The following is a 25,849-nucleotide window of genomic DNA, read 5'->3' as shown; positions in this document are numbered from 1 at the left end:
TTTTTTGGCTTTCTTTCCAGTTGACCAGTTCAGATCCTCTCTGATGCACGTCAGAGCAGTACCTTTTTCCTTTGATCTGCCTTTAGTGCAGGAGATAGCTGCTAGCGGTTTCTTCTGCTCACAGTTATACTGCTGCCATTGATGATTTGAGTCCCACGTCTTGCCAGTTTTCTTTGCTCATTGCTTTCAGTTTTTGAAGAATTCTGGTTTGCAAGCCAAGGCTCTGTGAGCTTATTCCCTGTAGGCCATGAAAGGAATGGGTTTTGAAAATTATTTTCTTGTGTGAATGGGGTGGCAAAATGAGGGATGATCTCATGCAAATAACTTTCAGTGCTGTATCACACTTGTAACAATGCAAATCTATGAGTTTGGTGTCTCATTGCTGTGAAAGTGACACCTCCGATTGAAACGAGCTTTAGAATTTATTAGTTGACAGTTACTTGTTTTGTTCTAGTGATAGCCATAGTGTGTTTTCCTCACTGTCTAATGCTCAAAAGAGAATAAGCTCCATTACTAGCTGTTACTAATCTGACAAATGTGCATTTTGAGCACTCATACTGATCTGGTGCAATGCACCAAATGTAGAAAGACCAATGTAAAGCTGCTGTTTTATTTCAGATCTTGAAAGGTCAGGGCATGCTGCTGAGGCTTAGCGACGGGTTTTACTGCCTTTGTGTGACTGAGCCATCAAGTATCTTGCAGGTTTTTGTAGCCGTTGTTTATTGGCATGTTTTCCAACTGCACCTATTTTTCTCTTTTCTATGACAGAAAAATGAACATTAATTAATGTTTCTTTCAAGGCATCAATACACTGCACTTGGAGCAAGGAGTTCACTTAAATGTGTAAATCTCGTTGCTTTGTCATTAAAAGTACTGTGAACAAAATGATCCAAATAACTTCAGAGGGAAGCTATGTGGAGAACTATAGCTGCCATATAAAACTGTAATTAGGGAGTTATTTTACTTAACTTTAAAGGTATTTAGGTGTTTAATTCATGTATGCTTGAATGCATAGTACAGGTTTCCAGCTTTCTGTGAACTTTGATTTGGTTAAAACTCTTAAAGCCTAAGAAAAAATGCTTGAAAACTGCACATTTGGGAAAAAAAATAGTAAATTTATAATATTTCAATGTATCTGGAGGATTCTAAATACTGTGTTACAAAAACTGAGATTGTTCACATAATTAGGTGCTTGATTTTAATACTGATTTTTGTAACTTGGCAGGGACAGCCTGTTGGAGACTGTGATTTTAATGTTCGACTTGCATGTATAGAGAAAGAGATTATATTTCCACGACATGAAAAGATGAAGAGTGGTCTCATTGACAAAGCACAGGAACCATTCAGTGTTCGAAACAAACCATTTTTCGACATCTACACTTCCAGAAAGGTAAGCTTGATTTCAGTTGTTTTATGTTGTGGTGCTGGAGGCAGTAAAACAGTGGTAGGTGTAGGTTTTCCCTCAGCGTTTTTGTTGTGCCTTCCAGTGAATTCCTCTGTTAACCAAATGTTCAGCAATTGTTGGGGGGTGATTGGCAGCTTGGGATATCCCGAAAAGTGGTGTGTGGTTTTTTTTTCCTTTGTTAGTTTGTTATTGCTTGTTGTTGTTTTTGTTTTGTTTTATTAATTATCACAGGCTTTTAGAGAACAGTTTTGAAGTTATAAATAAATCTGAAGTACCAGATAAAACTTTAAGGACATTGCGATCTGCATTTGAGATGATTGTGTTTCAAATGCAGTTTAGTCAACAATTTTTTACCCTAATGCGTTACTACCACCTAAAAAGCATCTAAGATATGAATATCTATGCACTTTTAATTCATTAGGGTATTTGGTGTATGGGTTCTTTGGTGTTTTTTTTCTTGGATTTTTTTTTTTTTTTTCAGTTGGTTTGAGGTGGGTGTTTTAAGTGTCAATCATGACACTCTGAAGCCTTCTACATTTTGTAGTTGAGGTTACACGTTTTTCTTTTTGCATAACATACATTATAGGGTATTTTTGTCCTAATTTAAATCAGTCTGACATAGTGAAATATGTTTTTTTTTACTACTCTTACAACAGAAGGCTTCTTAGGAGGCTTGAAATCTATCATTGTTTTCAATAACCAAGAAGTTTTATGTCAGTATTTGAGAATTGTTTGTATGCCCTATGATAACTGTAAGGAGTTTTAGGTAGTGGTACCAGCATTGATGTGGAGTTTTATCTAAGGCAATGCTGGCAAACACTTAAGAGAAATAATTATTGGTTCAACATAGATTTCAAATCTCTATCTGCTCAAAAGAATAGTGTTCATAAAAATATATTCTCAAAATATCAATATATAAACTAAGAATTACTGTTGCTCTTACTTAACCTCAAAATACTTTTTTCATTTCATTACTTCTGTGAATTTGATGCGTATGATTCCTGTAACACTTCCTTAGGATAATGAAAAAGGGATTGCATTTTCATATTCATCATAACTTTGTGAATTTTTCATAATGTATGGTAAGAATAGACTATAAACAATAGTCCAGTCTATTGAAGCATTGCCCTATTCTGAAAAAAGACTATTTAAAAATAGTATTGTTTTGCCCAAAGGATCTTTATCCTATTTTTATTCAGTCATCTCTGCAACTATAGCAACAAACGTAGTGATGAATATATCATCAGTATAGCTCAAAAAGTGAGCAGACTTCCTCTTGCATCAGTGGTGAATGTCTTGAGGGGGTTTGCCAACTCTCTGTACAGGACAGCAAGGTCTGCAGGAAGACAAGGAATTCCTTCTATCCTCTAATTCTGTTCATATCCATCAATCCCTCTCCAGAGACAGGTGCCTGCTGAATGGATCCTAAAGGATGACAAGTGGGGGCTGCTTAGGTCTGCTTAGGTAGATCCTTCTTGTGTTCATTTAGATGTTTTTCTGTTCCAAGGAGGGCTGGATCCTTTCATCTTTAGAAAGAATCTAACAGGATCCTTCCTTTCTTGACTACAATGATCAGCTTTGTGGTGCTTAGTTGCTGCCTGGGGTTAAACCATTGCAAGGTCCTTAAAGATTTACACCCTTGAGTAGTCTCAGAAAAGCTGTGTTTTTTTAAGTCTGGGTTTCTTCCCTAGTTTCTTCCCAGTGTATTTCACTGAGACATGTCGCTTCTTAAGTCACCCCCAAGGCTTGTTGGTCTCTAGGATCAATGGAGGTAGCAGTCCTTGGTCGCACATAAGATGGCTCTCTGCGTATTCAAGACAGGAAAAGTGGAAAACCCATACCTGGCCAGAAGAGGTGTCATCAAAACTTTTGGAGTATGATTTGGAGTTTTGGTTGGGTTGTGGTTTTTTTGTTTTGTTGTTGTTGGTTTTTTTATTATTTTTTAATATTTTTTGTTTTTTGTTTTTTGTTTCTTTCTTTTTCCCCAGTATAGCTGGGGTTTGCTTGGGCTCAAGAAAATCATCGTGTTCTTCATCATTCATTATCATTATCAAGAATTCTTCATCTTATTTTTGTTATGAGAAGCTTTATTTTTTGAACCATGTTCTCAGGATGCAGTTTGAACGTCACAAAAGAGAATGCTCTAGACCTCTTTCACAGCCTCCCTCCAGCATTCCTTTCTATGATCTGAGTTATCCATTCCATTCCATTCCATTCCATTCCATTCCATTCCATTCCATTCCATTCCATTCCATTCCATTCCATTCCATTCCATTCCATTCCATTCCATTCCATTCTTTTTATGAAAATAATGTATCAGTAAATGTGTGTTAGAGTGTGTGGACTGCAGGCAGATTATCAAAAGGCCAGGAGCCTCAGCGCTATATTTCATAGCAGAAAAAGTGGCTAAAACTTTTAATTATAACAGAAAAAAAGAATGTTTTCCTTGTAGGCTTAGTTATTTTCAGTGAAAAAATGGAAGTAATTATTTGAAACAGCAGTAAACTTCATGCTGTGTTATATAATACATCCAATAATGAAAATGTTCTTAGAATTATGGATTTGGAAATTTAATACCAGAGTTATGTACTGACTGATGTTTTTTCTAATCTGAAAATCAATTTATTGTGAAATGAAATGCACTTTTAAAGTGCATTTATAAAGTATGGCAGCATTTGTAGTTGTGTACTGAGATTTAGTTTTGGATTTTGGAAATAAGGGCTGTATCTTTATAATGTTGCCTTCGGTGTTAGTTTAAGATGTGTGGATGGACTTCTATTTTTTCTAAGACTGAGTTTTAGTGGTATGACAAAAGAAGTGGACAATCAGTGGGGAGAAGGTTGTGTGTTCTTAGTCTCTAAAAATGTTGCCTTGTTGAACTCTGATATTGATGAAGAAAACAGTATCACTAAAATATTTTTCCTCTGTTATCAATTAAACACAGATTAGTATTTTAGTGTTAGCTGGGAACACATGTATTCTGTGATAGATTTTTCCTTTTAGTGTAACTTCCAGTTTCTCTTAGACATTTTTGAGCACAGCTGAGTTTTTGGTGTTTGTCATTACACTTGCATGGTTGGCCACTTTTGTTGTTTAGCTTGCTTTCTTTGCATTTATTGGATTACATCAGAACTCAAGGAGATGATATAGTCATATTCTTCCACTCTCTGTGTAAGGATTGCAGCAGTCAGTGGAAGAAGCTGAGTTTTAGGTTAGTGCTTTAAATGCTTCATACTCTTACGCTTGGAACCTTGGCCTTGTATTTGCAGGTATATTATGCTTTCCAACAAGACAGTATTTTCATGATATTGAACAGGAAGTTACAGGTGCATAGAAATAACTGTATTCTTGGAAATGGGCCAACTCTTGGCTTTCCTTGCTTAAACCAACTCACAGTTCCCTTTCAAGGCTGTCTCAGCCTGGATGTCATCACTAAAGCCTGTTGTCTAGTGAAAATTCTGTCTAGCAGGAGTAGGAAAAAAGTTCCTTTCTGTGCAGTCTGTGGTCCCATGGAGAATTGTGCCCATCACTCTCAATGGAACAATAGGGCTAAAGGTTAAACAGTGATACAGGTCAAATGAACAACCTTTTGCAAATGTTAGCACTCTGTATGTCAATGACTTGTCAGTTCTTAGACTATTATCTGGTTTTAAAATGACAGCTTGTCCTAGAGGGATTAGAGAGAAGGTAATCTTTGCTAGAAGATTAAATGGTCTAGGATCTTCTTAAAAGTTTTCAGTCAAATCTGTGAACTGACAGATGACTTACTTTGTTCTCCTGGTTTATTTGACATCTGGATTTTTACTTTTTAAAACTGCTTTTGTTGTCGTTAGGGGAGGTGGAATGTTAAGAGTTTATATCAATAAAGGTAAGGCTCCTCTCGAGATGGTTTGCTTTGGAAAATTAAGTGGGTGTGGACCTCTGATGATGCAGGAGACTGTGTAAATGCACGCTTTGCTGATGTTAATATATTTTGAAGGCAGCTGAGGTACCTGTTAGCTAGTATTTGCATGTCCTGGAAGAGTGAACCCTGATAAAGGGCAGAATATGCAGACATTGCTCATCTGTGTCTGCCAAGAGAGCTGTTAACCAAAACTGACTGAAAATGACAGAGCCCTGTCATATATCTGCAAGTTGGCTACAGACAACATGTGGAGAAGCTTTGCAGTCATGGGGCAGAAGACAGAATTACATGGTAGCAATGGTGGATGCAGAAGTGTCAAATACTCTGTTTATTGAAGATCTTGAATTCCGCATCTCAGTGGAGAGGGAATGTTACCATCTGGAGGTTTTTTATTGCCAAGAAGACTTGTTTCCTCTATTTTTGTTTTTGTTTTGATTTTCTATGCCTTCAGAAGTAGTTTAATCATCTCACCTTTCAATCCTGCATTTCCTGACCTAGAGTTGGCAGACATTCTTCAGTGTCTGGCCTACATCATATTCCTCACTCCATCTGTTCCATTCCAGGGTTTTGGCCTATTTATCATCTAATCACCTTTTAATTGTCTTCCAACCCATGTCCCCTCTACCATTTTGTTTCTGTTTGTCTTTATTTCTTACAATTCTTCCTCAATTAGTCCTGTTCCATCTCCCCAGGAATGGAAAGTTTAACGGTGTAAAAGCAGTATTGCCTTATTCCTCCCTTTAGATGCTTTTGTGCTGGTGTAACCTTTACTTATATCTTCTTTTTGGCATGCTTTTCTTCCTGTAAACACAAATAATCATTGACCTGAGGAACCTAGTAAACAAATAGTGAATAAGAAACTGCAAAAATGTTACCTTATTCTTACACTAGAATTTCAAATCTTCACTTGGCAGCTGTCTTACATCCTAGGATGTAGTACTTCAGCCTGATTGTTCAAAGTTATTTTACAACATGAATTGTAAAGGTAAGTACAGGCAATCAGCCCAAGTGGAAGCTTTGTAAATTGTAAGATGAAATAGGTGACTAGACTGCAGATCTTGAGCTGAATGTAGGTTACTGCTGCTTGAAATTCAGTGCTTGAACTGGAGCTATTTCATGCAGCTGGCTGCAGCACTGTAATGATGTGAGTACTATTCAGTAAACATTATTTCTGTCAGTGGGAGGTTGAGGGTAGCAGAGGCTTTGTAGGCTGGTAGGGTGTCCAGCTGCCTCTGACTGTTCCTTTGCTTTCTGTGGGACAGGAATACAGCAGCTGTCTGCTTAGATTTGGGTTCCCTCATGCTAGGGCAAGCATTGACTCAGCTGTGGCTAACTTCTCGGTTTCCTTGCTTTGCTGGAGTCACTTAAGGAGACCCATTCATGATCAAGAATCTCTGTTCCTTTCCTAGAGTAAATAGAAGAGGCTTAGGCTACTTGCTTTTGGTTGTTATTATTTGTGATGTTGACGTTCAAGTATAATATTTTAGCACAGTAAAATTTTGGTTAGGGTAGAAGTTTTTTCCTTTTAATTTAAGAAATTATTAGCAAACTATTACATTTCATATTTTTCAGAAAGTGATCTACTGAAGTTAAAACAGTCTTGGATCCATTTCCATGAAGGATTACTTCCATAACTTGTGGCTCATGTTAGACATTGCGAGTGGTACAAATTAAATTCGTGTAGAATAATTCAGATGTGGAATATGTAATTAAATTCTGACTTATCAAACTATAGCGTGAGAAAGAAAGCAATGAAATTAGTGGAAAAATAAAAGCTTATTGATGAAGTGTTTTACTTGTTGCATTTTTAAGTTTAAACATCAGGACAGTATATAGTCAGCTTAGCTTGTAACACTTTAACATTAGATTTGAACATTCTAACATGTTTGTAAATAATTTCTTCTGTATTTCATGCAGTCAAAGTACTATATACCTTTCTAAGTAGAAAAGTGTCTTAAAGTGATTTCTTCTTTCAGTTTTATGGTGTATTACCAAACCAGGGAAATGCAAATCTGTTTGGACCTAATTACCAATTGGTATGTCAGTATGGGCAATTGAATTGTATATTTGATATCTTCCGAATTAGTTAGAAGACTCAGCTGTGGTATCTAAGTGGGTCACTCCACTCATTAATTGAGGGGCAACTGTATAATACTGTCCATTGTGCCACTTCACAGCCTGTCACTTTCCAAACTGCCTTCTGGCAATGCAGCTCCATAGGGAAGCCATCAGCCTTCTCGTATTGGAATGACGTTCATGAGACATGCGCTTAATTTGGATAAAATGAATAAAAGCACAAAGAAAATGGTAAAGATGGGGGTGAAATTTAAAGCAATTTATTATAATGCAAGATTATAGGATGTTATTCCTTTTCTTGTGTTATGCCCAATTTTGAGGAAAAAAATGCCAAAACCAGACCTTCTACAAAATGAATCTTTAAAATAAAGAAATTACAAAATCTTAGCATTTTACTATTATGGCTTTACAGTTTTAATTTGAACTTTGTAGCAAATAAAGCCCTCAAGTGCCATTGCATAGCAGAATAATCACATTTTTTAAACATCCAGAATATAAAGTTAAACTTTAATTTTTGTGTTAAAATCAGTGACTCAGGCCTAGTACAAAATAGCTCAGTTTGAATCAGGAATTGTAACAGTAAATGTATGAAAACATCATATTCTTACATATTAGTTTTGTGTCTAATTGAATTATTGTGTATGCAGTTTTGTCTTTGTTGACAAGTCTTATTAGAAATGATTAATAAAACAAAATCCTCAATTATCTGACTTAATTAAAACAGACCTATCCACGATTTTGACAACCAGAGAACCGATTATATTGGAACAGTTTACACAGGGGCTGGATAACAGATTTACACAGGGGCTGGGTAACAGATAAACCTTATCAAGTATGTAACAGTAGAAGATCATTCAGCACCATTGTACTCAGCCCAATGCCATTCTTTTCTTTGACATCAGAACAACTATTGAATGTAGTCTTTGGTCAAACCCAGAATATTAGGGAGCTCGCAAGCATCAGTGTGATGAAAGCCTTGCTCAGTTGAAGGAAGACATTACAGACTTCATAAAACATCTTTCATGCATTTGGGAATGTCATAGATTACAGCTAATTTGTAAATAGATCAAAGCATTTGCTAGTGGAACCTATTTAACCTTCTTCAGCTCCAGCAAGACTGTAATCTCAGGTGGGTGTGTTCTGCCAAGTAGGAGAGTATAGGGAGAGTGATGTGGGCAACATTCCCATGATTTAAACAAAGAAAATGAAGACACCGTGCAGTTTGAAACAGAGAACTATGAAGAGCACAGTAAATGAAATGGCCAAGCTATGAAATATATGGCTGTTTCCATCAGGAAAAAGAAATATGAAATATTGCTGTTTGGCAGGGTCATTCCTGAAAAGCTTTGAGGAGTCCATGTTTCATTTTGAAGCTATCACAAAAGTCAAAGTTTCTTGGAGGAGTGTGTTTCTCTTATTTGAAAGAAGGATTTGAAAACATTGTAGTTAATTGATGTCAGTTTCTCAATTGTGCTCTTGAGAAGAGATTGACAGTGAGAAATGCCTCATACTTATTTTGAATTCAGCAATGCAGATGTGCTGTCAAATTAAGCATTAACACACAGTGCTTGTGTTATTCTTGGATATTGTTTTGAATATATTAGGTGCGTAACCTTTGGAGTTGTTCACTCAGAACCAGCACATGGGTGATAATTCAGTGGGGCTTTTACTGTAGCGTGCTCTAGGTTTTTCTAAAATGTCTCCAAATAATTGAGAAACATGGCATACAGCTAGTGTTATAAGCATATTTCAAGAGTGCTGTTAATGAATTAGCTGCAAAGCCAAGATATTTAAAAAAAAAAAAAGAAATTTGAGCCATCAAATTCAATTCCCTGCCACCCTCACAATGTATTTTACTCTTGTTCACAGTAGCATTTTTTTTCCAGTGTGGCTATGATAGTGTGGCTGATATCAAGCTATTGTTGGTTCTTGGACTTTAATATCCAAGATTGCATCCTGATACACACTACAGTCTCTTCCAACTACTGGAAGTGGCTTTTCTTTACATTGTTTAGGGGGGTAGTAGATTTAAGAAACAGCTTTCAGTAGATGATATATATGATTTCTCTGAAGTTGTCTATGAAAAAAAACAGACTCTAAAACTGCCTTGTGAAACTGGCAGCAGTTCCAGTAGACGTGGGAAAGCACCTAAAGTCCAACATGTGAAATAACTTGTTTTTTTCCTAAGAGGTGCATCATGACACAAAGCAAGTTGCAGAGAGAGGGGATGAATCTCTGGCTTTCTTGCTTGGAGGTGCTGCTCATTCCCTATCACAGGAGTATAAACTGAAATGTCTATTGCCGCCTTCTTCTGGAAAAAAATGTATGGACTCAATGAAGACCTTACTGCAGAATTGCTGTTCTAAAAGATAATGCAGAGTGGTGTCATTAGAATGCTAATGATCAGTTACGAGTAGTTTGGGCTCTTGTCATTTACTAACTGTGAAATTACATGGGCAAATGATTGAGGAAGACTGAAGTAGTTGTGGTTCTTGGAATTATGTTTTTTTTGGTCTATGGTCTGCTGACTGGCAGTAAGTCTTCAGCCTATTTGGCTTTTACAGACACAAAGGCATATGGGAGCCCTGCACATCATACTTTTCAGCAGGAAACAGAATACTTGGAGCTAAAGCGCAGACTGCAGGTACCAGTGGCAGCCTAGATCTGCAGCCTTGCAGCTTCATCCACTTGGAATGCAAGAGGGCCATCAAATGAGAACATGTTTATAATATATCTGAGAGGGCTGTTGTAGCTATGAGATAAATAAATGTTTCTTTCAATGCTCCTGCTGAGTTCCTAACTAGTTGTAGACAGAAGAGAGTACATAGTTGATGGAGCAAACCCAGAATTAGGTCACCTTCCTTCCTCTCTGTGCATGCACCTGTCTGTTGCCAGTTCATGTTATTTCAGCCTTGCTGCTCACACTGTTACTAGTGAAGAGCTCGTGGAGATTCAGTGGAAATGCCCAGGTGACTTCTTGTCCTGCTGTGATGGTCTGTACATGGGAGAAGTGATCCCTGGTGAAGCTGACCTCCCATGAAGTGCTGGGAAATACTGGAAGGTGACCCTCCCACAAAAGGATTTCTTCTTGTCATTATCTGTGATTAGAACAAGTGGAAGGCTGTCAGTGAATGTTATTTTTGTGGAATATGCATTTCAGATTGAGCATCCTCTAACAGTGTTTTGCCATTAGGACTATATGTATTTGAATACCATGAGCGATGCTCTAAAGGGTAAAGCAGTGTATTCTCTACAGGAATTCTTGCCAAACATCCATAGAGGATGTAGAGAGGAAGCTGTGCATATTCCTCTTGCAAAAAGATATTTGTTGCTAGAAACTGGTCAGTCTGTGAAGTATTCAGTGTTAATAAACATACCTTTGTTTGACCTCTAAAAAGAGGGAAACACACCTTGCATGCTCAGTTTTTTGGGCTACAAGTTTCTTATCTTTAGCACATCTTTAGTACTGGATTCTGCTCTAGTGTGTTTGAAATTTTTAGGGTATTCCTTATGGTATTCTTTAAACATACTTCAGTGACCAGTTGTAGCCAATGTGTTTTTGTTGTGGCTGTTGGCTATTCCTACATCTAACAGATGGCACTTGTGTACATTGACAAGCTGTGGGATAGCTGAGCATTACTAATAAAACCTATCACATGTTAAACTTGACCTGACATTAATCAAGTTTTGAATGCTACAAATGATTCATGGATAATAATTAGTCTCTTGATCATATTAGTGAACATCAGTCTCACAATGCTGCCATTATCTGCTTTCATTCTTTTAGGGAACAAATCTATTGCCATAATTAGGTGTTTTTCATGTCTTTTGAGCCAAAATGTTCTGTATGATTAACTCGGTAAAGAGGTTATTTTTAGTCTTTCAGTATGATTTGGTTTCAGAGCTTCTAAATTAACAAACTGAAAGGCTTTCCATAAAATAATATTTTATAAAAAGGCTGTATTTTTAAATTTTACCCACTGAAAAAATTCCCATGCATCTTTACATAGCTATTTGGTATATTTTTCATCACCATATGAGTCAGCTGTTTCCAGAGATTACACAGTTCAAAACAGTGGTGATTTTGTTAAACAGGTGAACCTTGGGAGTTTACTTTTACTCTTTTTGTTTAGTTACTGAGTTACTGGCTGACATCAAGTGCTTTCAAGACGTGTTCATACAGACATAATAGTGTTTGCAACTTCTCTCTGTTTTTGTCTATAATTGGCATCTTGAGCGGATGGCTGTGTGAAAGCTAGGATTTGAGCTTTGAACATAATTTTTTTTTTAAGGATTTTCATACCGTTTTACAGCTCTGATTTTACAGCCCAAAAGCATGAAATTTCTTTTTAAGTAATGAGCAAGTAAGACGTTTATACTTTGTGTTCCTTATGCAGTTAGGGCAAAGTAGATAATTTCACTGGTTTACTAAAAGTGTAGCAGTTATCTTCAATATGTGTTGGTTCCTAATTAGCATAGGAAACTTCTTTAAGCAATTACTTCTTTGAGAGATCAGTTTTTAATTTGTTTTCTACAGTTTTTGATCCTACTTTTCCTTTATGCATATTTTAGATCATTGGCATGGGCCAGGAAATATTTTGTTACTTCATCATTTTTTCTCACCATGTTAGCTTAAGAATATTTAGTATAAGCAGTGGTTTTCTGACTGTACTCTCAGTTATTATGATGCATTTTATTTCTTGCCTTTTATTGCTAGTAAGATAAATATAGCTAAATACAATGACTGTTGAAGGGAGATGCATTATAGAATTGGACATTACCCTGATGCATATACATTTCAACTGATACTGTTCTTACCTCATTTATTTGACATAAGGTAGCATATCATATTTTGATCAGGAAATTAGACTAATGCAGAGAAAACTGGGTCATGTTAAAGTATTGAAAATCTGCTTTTCAACATTTTTATAGGTCATTTGGAGGAAAACTTGAAATCATATAAATGGCAGGTCACTTGTGGTTTTGAGAGGGAAATAAATGCTAACAATGAAGCAGAAATCTTTACTTTATAACCATGTGTTAAGTCACACTCCTGAGACCATGGGCTGTGATTCCAGAGTTACTTGGAAGTAGCCACTTGGAGGCAAGCAGCCTGTTGTAATAAGCCATTGGATGGTCAAATACTTTGGCAAGTGCTCAAGTATCTAGAGATCTCCTCGAAAGGAGACTCCTGTGGAAGAGAACAGGGAGAGCATTTTTTCTTGCTGCTGTGGTCCGTCTGGAGTATTCTATGTAGTCTAAATGGCATGGTTTCAGTTGATTAAAAAGTGGTGTCTGTAGGATATCTTTTGAGGACACATTGAAATATTTGAAAATTTAAATCTTCTTCCTTGTGAAATGTTTGAAATTTGAACCTCATTTCTAAAAAAACCTCTAAGAGATTTCTTGGTCAGAATCTAAAAAGAGGAGCAAGGAAAAGTTGAAGGAATTAAAAAACTTGCTGTGAAATAGGAATTAATTTTTTAAGTATACAGGCAGTACTTCATTGGACAACTTAATGAAGATTGTGGTTCTCCATCACAGCATACTGTAATTTGATATTGCACAGTTTTCCAAATAAATTACTTGGCACTTGAGCATATCACTTGAAGAGGGACTTCAAATATGCGTGAGAGGAGAAGGTTTCATCCTCATAGCTGTCTGAAAGCTGGTCTGAAATGGTGATTCTGCTTTGGAGCAGGGTGGGTGGAAGCAGTAGAACTGCCAGAGGTGTGTCTTTGATCCTCTCGCATCTTCCCCAGATTGTTAATTTACACTAGGTTAATTTAGATCAGCTGTTCTACTTGCAGTACAATGTTAGATGAGATGATTGGTATCTGGAATGTGAAAAAGATAAAAGTCTGCATGGAATGAGTTTAATGTGTTTGTTTCTGTCTTTTTTTTCCTTTTTTTTAAAAATCTATATTTTGGAAGGTGTGTGCTCCCTTTAATTCCCAAAACCATGAATTCCCCAGAGTTACTAAAGATTTGAAAGTTTTACCATATATTTGTAATAATTCAGTCAGTGAACCAAAATCAAAACTTCTCTGAACACTTTGCTTTGGGCTCTATTTCTGTGAAATGTGAACTAGCCGACTTCTATTTGTGGAAAGTTTGAGATCCCATGTTTAATTTTAAATAATATATGAAACTTTTCTCCCCTGTGGCATAGTTATTCACATGCTATTTGATGCTGTTTTGCTTTAAGACTGAAAGTAGCTGTTCCGTTCTTGATACTTCTCTGCTTTTAGACACGAAGCAAACCAAGGAAGACATGATGCTATGGGACAGGGGAAACTGAAAAGATCCTGGTGAGGAGGAAGGAGCAGAAATCACAGCTGTAGCTTAGAAGAACAACTTCCCTCACTTGACATTAAGATGCATTTGATAATAATTTGAAGCATTGCTCAACAGCCTGCATACCATCTGAAAGGAAGCTTCTACCCCACCAAATGCATGCTTAGTTCTTTTCTACAAGGTCTCCTTTTCAAAGTATACTGTTTGAAAGCTGGAGTTTAGAATGTTAATAGTTTGGATGATGGCTCCATCATTGCCTGATGCAGACTGATTTCTTTTTGGGGAATGTGATAGTTTGGATGAATCTGAGCCAGACTATTTTTGCATTATTTTAACCCATCTTAGAATCAAAATCATTCTCTGGGATTTCTGATGTCATTCAAAAACAGGATTTATGAAGATTTATGTAGTAGATTATCTACAGAGATGTATGAGCCCATGTTTATAAAACTCGGCAGTTGTCAGGATGTGAGAATTTCTTTCAGGCTGATGCTGAGGGCTATCATCCTTGGAGAAAGGGGTGGTCCTTCAAGTTGGACTGAAACCTAAGATGGTGAAAATGCTGGCTCTGTGAAGTTAGGAATGACTGTAGGCCCAAGTATGATGGTGTTTTATGCTCTGGCTGACTGGAAATTCCATTAATAGTTTATTTGTGATTAATACTTGAGAGTGAAGTACGTTTCCTGTTACAGCTCTCTGTAGAGTGAATAGGTCCAGATGATCAGTAGTTTGAAGGTGGATCTGGAAAACTCCATAGGGACTGCAGGCAGAGTTGTTCTGTCTTGAAGTGAAGCATATAGCAGTTCTGAAATTGAAAAAAACAAGGAAAAGGGACATGTATTTGTCTTGTATTATAACATTCAAAGGGATTTGTTTTCTGTATCCCTAAGCATTTCAGGAGGATAGCAAGCAGTGTCAGTTTTGAATCAGAAATATAGACAAAATGGTTAGCAGTATTTGTATATTGCGACACAGGAGATCAGTAATTATGTGTGCAAGGACCTTAGTAAAATTATTTTGTAGAAAGTCAGTATGACTTTGAAGAGTCATCATTATGTGTTGGGATACTCAGAACTCACATTGTGTTGTGTTTTCATGAGATTTTTTGGTTTTTTGTAAGGGGAAGGAAAAGGCACAGTAATACTTGCTGGACTTACTTATTTTGTGAATAATGTAATATCTGCGAACTCATAAATTATGTGTCTTGGTTCAGAAGTACTGAAACACTAATGAAAATCTACTAGCATTGTACAGAATCTGTATGCACCTAAATTTTCTCCCCTTTCTACTGAAGGAGCAAAGTGATTTCTTTGTTGGTATAAGTACAGAGAGATCTCTAAAGTGTAAATTTTCAATTATCCACAGAAGAACTGGTGACTGGTTCAGTGTTTTAGCAAAATCAGCTTCAGCAAGTTATTAGTGCTGTTTTGGTGACATACTACAGCTCTTCTTCTCAGTGGTTAAGGAGCAAGGAGAAATCCTGTTAGTCATCATACAGCTCCACTCAAACCATGCAATTATACCATTCTTTTGCTAAGAGAAGTGTTATTAGATGTACTGATAATTTTAAATTTAGTTGAAAAGAATGAAAGGAAAAGTTTTAAATAACAAACGTTAATATGAGTATATAGCTTATTACAGTGTTCATGGGGAAGAAGGAGGGTGAAAGGAGTGAACAAAGGGGATGTCAGGTGGAAATAGATGCCATGAGGCAACAAGGAATTGGATGCCGGAGTGCTGGTTCACATGCATCATTTACCCATCTTTTATAAAATGTCATTGAGATGCATTGCACTTTATCTGATCCATGGCAGTCATCCCAGTCAAGCAGGTGTGCCATTTATCTTGGTGCCGATTAAAAAAGACCATTCTGTTCAAGTTAATTAGAAATTTGAACGTGTGGAATGTTGAAAAACCTTTTTAAAAGATGAACCGTGATATTTGCATTTGAAGTTCATAAACTGAAAAAAATTTTTAGAGTCAAAATACTTGCTTGTATGTCAAATGTTCCTTTCCTGCTTATTTCCATGTCATTCCAAACCTTCTGCAAGACTCAGTGTCTGTGTTATTTTGCTGTTCACAGACAACCTTTACATAGTTTAATTCTCAAGAAAATTTTTATGGGAATAATGTCAGAGAAAATGTATGCTCCTTGCTCCATTCCCTCCGCCCAGTTGTTAATCCTTTCTAGTCAAAATTCCTTTCCAGAGAGGGTGTTGTTATTTAAATACATGTAATTGACCTAATGAGAATGAAAGCAGAATAACTGGGAGTACAAAGAAGTGCAGTTATCTGTCAGTGCTGGCTCTGGATTTAAAATCCTTTTGTCTTTGATATCTAATAGATGCTTGGAAGGAGCTGTCATAGTGAAAACACTGTGGACCTCCAAGCTGAGGACATTTGACTCTGAAAGTGGGTGGCAGCTTGATGGGACAGATTCCTTTACATTTTGTAATTCTGGCTAAGTAGTGAATGAAAAGTACCAGAATGTATTTCTGAAATGGGAAAATTTTAATTTGTATTTTCCTCTCAATTTTTCAAGTTGTAATAAGTATTTTAATATAGTTTTCTTAAACTACTTGTTCACCAGAGTGGAGAGAGGTGCAGGCCAAACAGCATGATGATTATTTTCTGCTTTTCTACATACTCCAACTTGAAAGATTGTTTCTATATTCTTAACTTTTATTTTGGGAAAGAATATATAACTCAGTTCTGTAAGCTCCAACACTGAAGTAAGTGTCTCCTCAAACTGTAATTCCCTTAAGAACTTCAGAAGAGGCAGAAATAGATATGATTGATTTCTCTGCCACTTTGGTTAATGCCTTTTGATCAGTTAGTCAGAAATTTATAAAAAGCAGTCTCAACGAATTTGAAGTTTCTGCTTTGTATTTGTTTGCTTGGATATTTTGTTTGTTTTAAAATATTGTTATTCCTTAATAGTAATATTATTCAGTGTGAGGTTTTTTGATACTTGAGTTTAATGAAATCAGTCTTGTGCATTTTTTAAGTTTGAAGCACACTCTTATTACAGATGATCGGCCAGTCACTTTTGGAACTGCTGAGTAACTTGCAAGTGATCCATGGAAGAATTAGCTAATGTAGAAATTAAAAAACCCTGCTATTTTTTAAAAAAAATTGACATTTGTTTAAATATTTTTCCTATAGTCATTGCTATAATAAAGCAAAGACTAACAATATATTTATGAAAGAATTTGGGATTGTTTTATTGTTATTCTGTGTAGTCATAACGGTAGCAGATGCATTACATTGTGAACTTCAGCTGTAAATTTCAAGATAGCAACTGGTTATAACAGCAAGGTGCAGTTTCAAGTTTCAGTTATGGGCTTTCTCTTCTGAAAAATTATATATGGATAGTTTCTTACTCAGAATTAAATATTCTTAAAGTATTTTTCCACTTAAGAGTACTCTCATAGTGTGTTTTTCCAATTAAATTGTATCTAAGAGTTGAACAGTGAAAGCTTTCTTCTTGTTGGAGCTAAAGGCACAAATATAGGCTAATGACTGGGTAAGAGAAAAAGCTAGCTTTTTATAGCAAAATGACTAGTCATTCTATGCAAACACAGGTCAAAGTGAAATATGTCAAATCATTATTGTTTGAAGTATTTGGCCATCAGGCTTTTGATCCATGAAACATAAAATTGCATTGCTTTTAGCTGTACAGCCTTAGTAGGATAAAAGTGTTAGTTCTTAGAGCATTTCATACTTTATTGACTTAATTTGAATAATTCAGTCATAATTTGGTCAGCAGGTCATTAAGTTGAGATCTAGAGAGGAAATTGTACAAAATTAGCAGACCAGGCCAAAATGATTCTTTTAAAACTGACTATAATTTACTGGTTCTGTATTTGCTATGTTTTATCACCATGTGGTTACTTTTACGGCAAAGTTTTTTAAAATATTGCTATAAGTATCTAAAATTTCAGGACAGATTCTTCATCTCAACAATAAAACATAAATTTAAATTCATAAAGAGATATTTTGGTAATTTTCCTAATTTTTTTGCTGTTACTTGTCCGTTGTAATTCTATTTGGTTATTTGCTTTTCCTTAGGCAAGTAATAATTTAATATGGAAGTATATCATCAATTCTCATAATTGTTGACTAGCTGGTTTCAGTGGTTTGTTTAATTAGTTGTTTTTTTCTCTGGTAAATTCATCTTGATGGATATATTTACCTCCATATGGAATTCACAGTCTTTGAAAGCATAAAATAGAATATTCAAGATACAGATGAATTCAAAGAGTTGTTTTACAGTCATGTAGCTGTGATACTGGTTTATGCCTTAGTTAGGAAGTCTGTCAAATATGAATTTCAAATGATGCCCTGAAAGTATTTTTCAGGAAATAAGTTCAATCTAAAGTGAGTGCTACTTTTGTGTTAAAATGGCAAATGGATTTTCTAATTTGCCCACAAATTTGCCTGTAGTGTCCTGTATTAGAATTGATATTTCTTCATTTTCTAATATATAGAATCATCTTGGTTTCTAAGTATTTCTTTATGGACAAAGGGTTTCTTAGCCTTGAGTATTCTTTGTAGAAGCTGCTACTTTGTTGACATTGACATTTCCCAAGCTCTAACATTAAACCATAAATAAGCTGTTTTCTGGCAAGCGATTGCAGAATCAGCATATAATCCACTGCTACTCACTTTGATGTGCATTTCTCCATGGAAAAAGGATTTCTTTCTCTTTTGTTCTACAGCTCCTGGAAGGAAACTTTGCCAGAGAAGTTAGCCATGAAGTGGATGGACTGATATTTCAGCCTACAGGAGTAAGTAGCATAAGCAATATATTTTTCTCCCTTTAGTCCCAGATGAAATTCTTGCTCTCCCTCCCCACTCATCCATCAACTAGCTAATCTTTGTTTTTGTCAGGATTACTCTGCTGTGTTGTTTCTGACTAGTTGTTCTCTCATTTGTAGTATGTGTGATTTCTTACTAATCAATGGTGGTAGTTTCCAGGAATCATATAATGTTTTTTTAGAGTATGTACTATGGATGTGCTGCTAAATAATGAAGAATTTTCTAGGACTGCATGAATTCCATGAATCTTTCAAGCACTGATTTGAGCTCATATTATTTTGCTTTTTCAAGGATGTTCGCACATTAAAATTTCATTAAAATTTGTGACTCATGTTGTTTTAGTGCAATTGGAACATGATAATTTTTTGAGCAATGTTTGCCAGTGTAAAGGTGTATGAGTGGCCTGGGGAGAAATTACCAGAAGTACTGCAGACAACCAGAAAAATAATGCAAATGGTTCTCAAGCTAGCATGGCCTCATCCATTCTATTACTCCTGCTGTTGAATCAGATACAGTGGATACACTGCAGTGTGTATTGTATATTGGCATAGATAATGGCTGTAGCATCATCCATCTTGACTTTTTTCTTAGCTTGTAAATCATAGGATAGTTTGAGTTGGAAGGGACTGTAGAGATCATCTAATTCCAGTCCCCTACTGGGAGGGTGGGTAGGGACACCTTTTACCCAATTCAGCCTGGCCTTGAACACTTCCAGGGATGAGCATCCACAGTTTCTCTGGCCAACCTGTTTCAGTGCCTGACCACCCTCATAATAAAGAATTTCTTCCTAATATCTAACCTAAACCTACTCTCTTTCAATTCGATGCCATTCTGTTTTGTCCTGTCAATACATGCCATTGTCAAAAGTCCCTCTCCATCTGTTTTTTTAGACCTATCTTAGATATTGGAAGGCTGCTGTAAGGTCTCCTTGGAGCCTTCTCTTCTCCAGGTTAAACATTCCCACCTCCATCAGCCTGTCTTTATGGGAGAGGTGCTCCAGCCCTGTGATCACCTCAGTGGCCCTTCTCTGGGCTTGTTCTGATAGGTCCATGTCTTTCTTATGTTGGGGGTCACAGAGCTGGACACAGCATGCCAGGTAGGGTCTCATGAGAGCAGAGGGGCAGAGTCACCTCCCTTGCCCTGCTGCCCTCACTTCTTGTGATACAGTGCAAGGTATGATTGGCTTTCTGGGCTGCAAGTGCACACTGCCAGCTTATGTTGAGGTTTTTGTCCACAAACACCCCCAAATCTTTCTCCCTAGGGAGAAAGTTTTGATCCATTCTCCACCCATTCTGTATTTGTGCTTGGGATTGCCCTGGCCCAGGTGCAGGACCTTGCATTTGGTCTTGTTGAACTTGGATGTTTGCACCAGCCCACCTCAAGCCTGTCAGGGTCCTTCTGGATGGCATCCTTTCCCTCCAGTGTGTTGACTGAATCAAGCAAGGAATTGTTTTCAATTATTTCAAATTTGACAGATATTTCTGCCTTTCAGTTACTTGTGGAAAGTACATGTGTATACTTTTCCAGGAAAAATATGAAACATGTTTTTCCTGGTCTACTTCCTATAACTGTAGATCTTAGCAGGGGGTGATGACACTCCCATCTGGAAATAAGATAAACCTCTCTATTTCAAGTTCTGCATCAGCTAACTAAGCAATTAGGCCACATACTTTTTAAAATACATAGCTATTTCCAATTTAAAGCAAAGCTATTGGGTAAAGAAAGTTCACCCTTTCATAAGAAGTCTTGGTGATATCTTAGAATATTGTTAGAATCTAAAGCAATCATAAAGGTTTCTCATAAAGCTAAGCAACGTTAGCATACATAAATTTGAAATTACCTTTTCTAGTTGAAATGAACTTACTGAAAAATGTATCTTTTAGTCACTGTTACAGGAAATCAATATCTGATCTGTTTAGTGTTTCTAGAACTTGTGTCTTCTGACTTAGCACACTAAAAAATTTATAACCCAACCAAAACAATTTTATTTTATAAATGCTTATAAAGAGTTTTAATCTTTTATGTATTTGTTTAATTTAATGTTCAAATCTTAATATTGTTTCTGAGTTTATGGAATGTGAGTTTGTTGCATCTATTAAACTGATTTTCCTGGATGAAGCAATGCAGTTTTCTCAGTGTAATGACTTTCTCAGTTGAGAAAGTAACATATTTAGAGAAAAAATATTATTGTAGACCTGTTACTTGGGAAAGAAGCACTGAAGCTGATTAACTGAAAAGGATGAAGCTGATAGAGATGGCTTTTTTTGTTATGTGACACAGAGGGACTGAATTAATAGGCAACAATACAAGAGCAGCACTATAACAGTGCATAAATTACCCCTTGAGAATACTAACTAAAATAATTTTTGTGTTGTAGTTGAATGCATGATGTATTAGATCATTTCAGAGAGAAAACAACTACCCCCTGTTGTTGATTGGGGTGTAGAGCCCTGAACTTTGGTTATTGTGAGAGTTGGAGACCTTTATAAAACGGTTTGTCTCAAGTGAAGAGAGGCATATCCAGAAGAAAATGAAGAAATGAAGAACTGTATTGACATAATTGATCTTGCAGAAAGAAAGGATAGACAGAAATGATGCTGAGTTTTTGAAAATCAGGGAAATTCAAGAACATCTTTTGGGAGCTCCTGAAATCCAGCATGTGTTCTAAGGAGTACACAAATGTAGACAGGAATTGAAGCAAAATCACAAAGAAGAATGAAGTGGCAGCTGATGAGGATAAACAGAATGTCAACATGTACAGACAGAAATTTCTTTGGGGAAAATTACCCACACTTACCGTATTTTTGTTAGGTGAAGCAGAATGCAGAATTGAACTATTTAATACAAGGAATGATGAGCTTATTAGTTCATACTGTTTGAAAGTCTTTTCTGAGTTTCCCTTCCCCTTTGCCCCAGTTTACTCAGAGGTGTTCCAGCTGTTGTCTGGTCTTAGATGAAGGCATCCAGACTGGAGTATATGGGTATTCCCCACTAGCTACAGGCAGCACTTGTACTGGGAGTCAGTATGGATCGAGAAAGAATATTTTGTTGTTTTATAGTTGGTTTAATTCTGATTTTCAATAAAACTCAAGATATCCAAAAATTATCTGTGAAGATGCTTTTAGCCTCTAAGAGCTCTTGGTTTTCTCACCTTTCTCTTTGATTTGAAGAGATTTTGGCATCAAGTGCCTCTGTGTTAGTCCAGTTTTGAGAAGTTGGTATGCTTTAATGAAAAGGAATTTGTGAAAAAGTTTTAGTACTGAATCTATGGTTTCAGTAAAATGTAAGAGGGTTTGGTTTTTTCTGTTTGTATTCCTATCTAAACTCTTACTATGAATAGCAAGGTTCTTGTACTGAAGCAGAAATTATTTTGTGCTGTGACTGATGATGGTAGAAACAACATTAAGGAGTAAGGAGATTGTCTTCTGCCTTTGCAGGTTACTTTATTTTGCAAGATCAGACTAACTGAGCTTTTATTATTCCTAATTCATTGGTTGCTTGAGTTACTTTTATTGGTTAATGGTGGGTTATACAAAGGCTTTCATTTCACAGTGACAGTTGAGAGGCAGTGGCTGAGGCATCCCATTTCCTTCCCATTTCTTCCTTTCTCAGTCTGAAAGCTTTCACAGATCATGGGAAGAGCATTTTTAGTGGAAGTGGTGGATTTTTTGCCTTGTTCATGATTTAAGAATGCTTTGTAGGTAGCTTGATGTGATGTGTGGTTCTTATGCATTAACATATCATTCACTTAACAACTCCATCTCAAGAGACAAATCTCTTCTTACTACTGCTTCTCTTCTTCCCTTTGTACTCTTTTCCTTTACTGTTTTTCTCTTTGTGCATTCTCTTTATCCGGCAGCCCATTTCCTCATTCCTTTTGATTTCCCTTCTCTGTTGCTTCTCCCTGACACTTCTTTCCCCTACATCTTTGTCCATCCATGTAAGATCCTATCACTATAACTCCCATATGCCTAAAACAGTTCTATTCCATCTGATCAGCTTTCTGATTCCTCTACGTGTAACAGGTTGGCAGTGCAGGGCCCGAAGATAAGTGCTGAGTAGGAGTAAAACAGCAGCAGGAAACTTCATGGACAGGTATCTCATCCTGGGATCATGCCCCACACCATGAGTCAGTTAGTTTAAAGGTGAAAGCCACATGCCTTTTTACAGATTCTGGATGCTTACGTGAAGATTGGAAGCTTTCAGTCCTTTTTTTAAAGTTGCTTCAAAACCCAAAACTTCTTACATTTGTTTTAGAGCACTTGCAGGTTACCAGCATGTATGTTTTTAATGAAAATCTCAGAAATGGCCTCTTCCGATGGCAGAATTGGCTCTCTGGCCTCTGCCCACTCATCAGTGAAATTACTTTTCGTGTTTACTTTGTAAATCCTACCTTTGCTAGATATCTCAGACTGTCTAATTTTTATGCTAGTAATCTCCTAATAACCAGCTTTCTTCCTGGATGGAACTATTACTTTTCCTTTGCTTCAGGAAATTATATTGGAATTATTTTGTTTCTTTAGCCAACTAAATGAAGACTCACTGGCCATCAGCTGGGAAGGCCTGAGGACAGTTTTTGATCGTCTGTGGAAAGCTTGTATCACAGTTTAAAAGTTTCTGTTTTGTGTTTGCCTCCTGAGTTCTGTTACATTTTTGCATTGGCTCTGTCTGATTTCTGTTTGGTACTCTTTCATGCTCTTATTTTGGATGAGGAATAAAGTCCAGTTGCGTGGAATTTGGATTTTTAGAGGGGAGGACGAAGGGCAGCTGCTGAGCTCTGTTCTTCTAAGATAAATGTTATTTTAAAGAAGAGCTGAATTATTTAACACTACTGAATACTAATGCAAAGCTTAGCATTTAAAATGAAAGAAAAATGAGCAGGTTTTTATAACTGAATAACATTGCATGAGTTATTACTATATCTTCCTTCCTTTCTCTTGGCAGACTTAGTGGTGATCTGAAATGCTTGGTTGCCTGTTAATTATTTGTGCTATTCCCATTGTATAATAGGCTGTGTTATTTTCTGTCATTGTAAAAGTTCATCCAAAATCACTGAAGTTAAATCTGAATTAAATATCTCTAAAAGATACCACCAAATAAAATATCTCCATGATTTGTTTCATTAAACAGTGCCAGTTTGTCCTAAATAATCCTATATAATTGGAAAGCCTTTTCTTTCACAGTATATATTTTATCAAATGGTGTGTAAATTTTTAATCATAGGCCTAGTCACTTGCTGACTTATTTCTGAAGCTCAGACATCCTGTTTATCAGTGATGGGGCAACAGTTATGTATTTTTAGTGCAATAGCAACTAATGGCTTCAGGCACACTCAGATATACCAAATATACTCTCAATACCAAAGCTGATATATAAAGGCTTAGGAAGAATCATATAATAGTGTAGATTTTTTGCTTCTAACAAATATATGTTTCTGGATTTAGCTTTCTATTTTTGTAGTGATTCATGTAAGATTTGGAGGCAATGGAATAGAATAGAATGAAACAGACTATTTCAGCTGGAAGGGATCTACGGTGATCATCTAGTCCAACTGTCTGACCACTTCAGGGCTAACCACAAGTTTAAGCATATTAAGGATGTTGACCAAAGAAACCTGTTCAATATTTCACCATCCTCTCAAGTACAGAAATACATCCTGATGTCCAGTTTAAAACTGCCTGGCACAGCTTTGAACTGTTCCCATACATACATCCTATTACTGGAAGAAGACATCAGCACCTCAGTTTGTTACCACAGATGCTAAGACCACCTGATTTTTTTTTCTCTAGAGTTTGCAGCAGAAGAAGGGAGATTCTGGAGAGCATAATTTTCATCAGTCTTTTGTGTTGAGCCACATTACTAAAACCTTTCATCTCTGGAGTATCCCGTAGCTAAATGTGATTTCTTCTGTAAGAGCAATGTTCCTGACTCAGTCTGGTGCTAGTCAGGGGATGCTGTTGTCATATCAGTGTGCACTTTTTCTGCAGTTGTACATTTTCCTTTAATAGAGAACTTGCTGTCAATTTCCTGAAATGCCACTGAGCTTTGCAACTCTTTTCTGCCTATGAATAGTTGTTACATTCAATTTCCATGGCAATGTTCCTTGCAATTCATCTCTTAAGTAGCTATTCCTATCTCAAATATAAATTTTTTTTCATATGCTTTACAAATATACCCAATTACAAATACACAATATTCCTTTGAGGAGTTTTTCTGTGACTGTATAGGTAAAACTTTTATATCAATTCAAGTTTGTCTTTGCTCACTTGGGATGACTTGTTTTCTACTCTTTTTCTTTTAAATCAGAAAACTAAAAAATTAAGAAATGCTGACCTAAGCACCAGTAAGGTCTAATTAAATTAATTACAACTCATTTAATTAAATTGTTAGACTCCAAGATACAAGTACCATGATTTTTGAATGTAGCAGACTTTTATGATTTCCACTTACTTTCCAAGAATCTGAAATAACTCATGCCCCAGAAAATATCTACATTTTCCTCTTTCCCTTTATGAAACATTTTTAGATCTAAATATAGTATGGTTGGAGTGTAGCAAAAGTTTTGTTTAACTTTCTGCTCTTGGTCCTCTAGTACATTCAGATTGAAATGCAGACGTATTTGCTATATGCCAGAATTGTTTAACCTGACTTTTTTATTATGTCAGCCTGAATAGATGTCAGTGCCTTGAGTCTGATTACCTGTGCAGAGTGCTGGTCCTAATTGATATGTTGTCTCATTTGCTTGCTAATGACCTGTACTGCCTGACATTCTCTGATTTCTCAGGCAGCGAACTGCATTTATGGGTGCCATCTAAATAGGTTCTTGAACTTCTGTTGTGCAGTTTAATCATTCTGCCTGCCAGTGGCAGAAGGAGAGATCTTTCTTACATTATGTGTACTAGTCATCCTTGGGATTGTCAGTTGACATTAATATGGTGGTGTCTCTGCATGTGTCATTTAGGAAAAGAAAAATAACACTTTTCTCTGCCTTCTACTGTTTTAAATGTTGGGAAAATAAAATAGAATCATCAATCATAAAGGTTTTAAAAATGTTTTTTGCATGGTTTCTTTGTCTCAAAGCCAGCTGTCACGGAGCTTGTGGGGTGCACTTCCTGTCATGCTTCTAACTATGGTTGCATGTATTTTCTAACTAAAATAACAAGGTAAATATTAGGAATATATACTGTAAATGGGATTTCAGGTAAGAATACCAACACAATGGTTTTGCTTCTGCAAAACACCTGTTATAAAACAGTAGATCTGTATCCCCAAAATTACATTGATTCATATGGGTTGTGGATTATTTTTGGAAAAGAAAATCTCTTATAGCTGCACAGGGAAATCTA

At 36.3% G+C, this 25,849-nt stretch overlaps 1 protein-coding gene across 2 annotated transcripts in view; it reads left to right on the top strand.

The window, feature by feature from the left end:
* The window catches only part of RNGTT (RNA guanylyltransferase and 5'-phosphatase), a 171,021-nt gene that overhangs the window by 62,468 nt on the left and 82,704 nt on the right, over positions 1-25,849 (top strand). The window contains exons 11-12 of one of the 2 annotated variants that reach the window (XM_062489868.1): positions 1,226-1,390; positions 18,404-18,472. In XM_062489868.1, coding sequence (XP_062345852.1) covers positions 1,226-1,390; positions 18,404-18,472 — 234 coding nt within the window. The remainder of the gene's footprint in view (positions 1-1,225; positions 1,391-18,403; positions 18,473-25,849) is intronic. The other variant, XM_062489870.1, reaches the window with a different exon arrangement.

This window comes from Cinclus cinclus, chromosome 3 (genome assembly GCF_963662255.1).
Source record: "Cinclus cinclus chromosome 3, bCinCin1.1, whole genome shotgun sequence".
In the NCBI taxonomy this organism is placed as follows: Eukaryota; Metazoa; Chordata; class Aves; order Passeriformes; family Cinclidae; genus Cinclus; species Cinclus cinclus.
The sequence above is the reverse complement of the archived record's forward strand: the minus strand, read 5'-3'. Positions and strand labels throughout refer to the sequence as shown.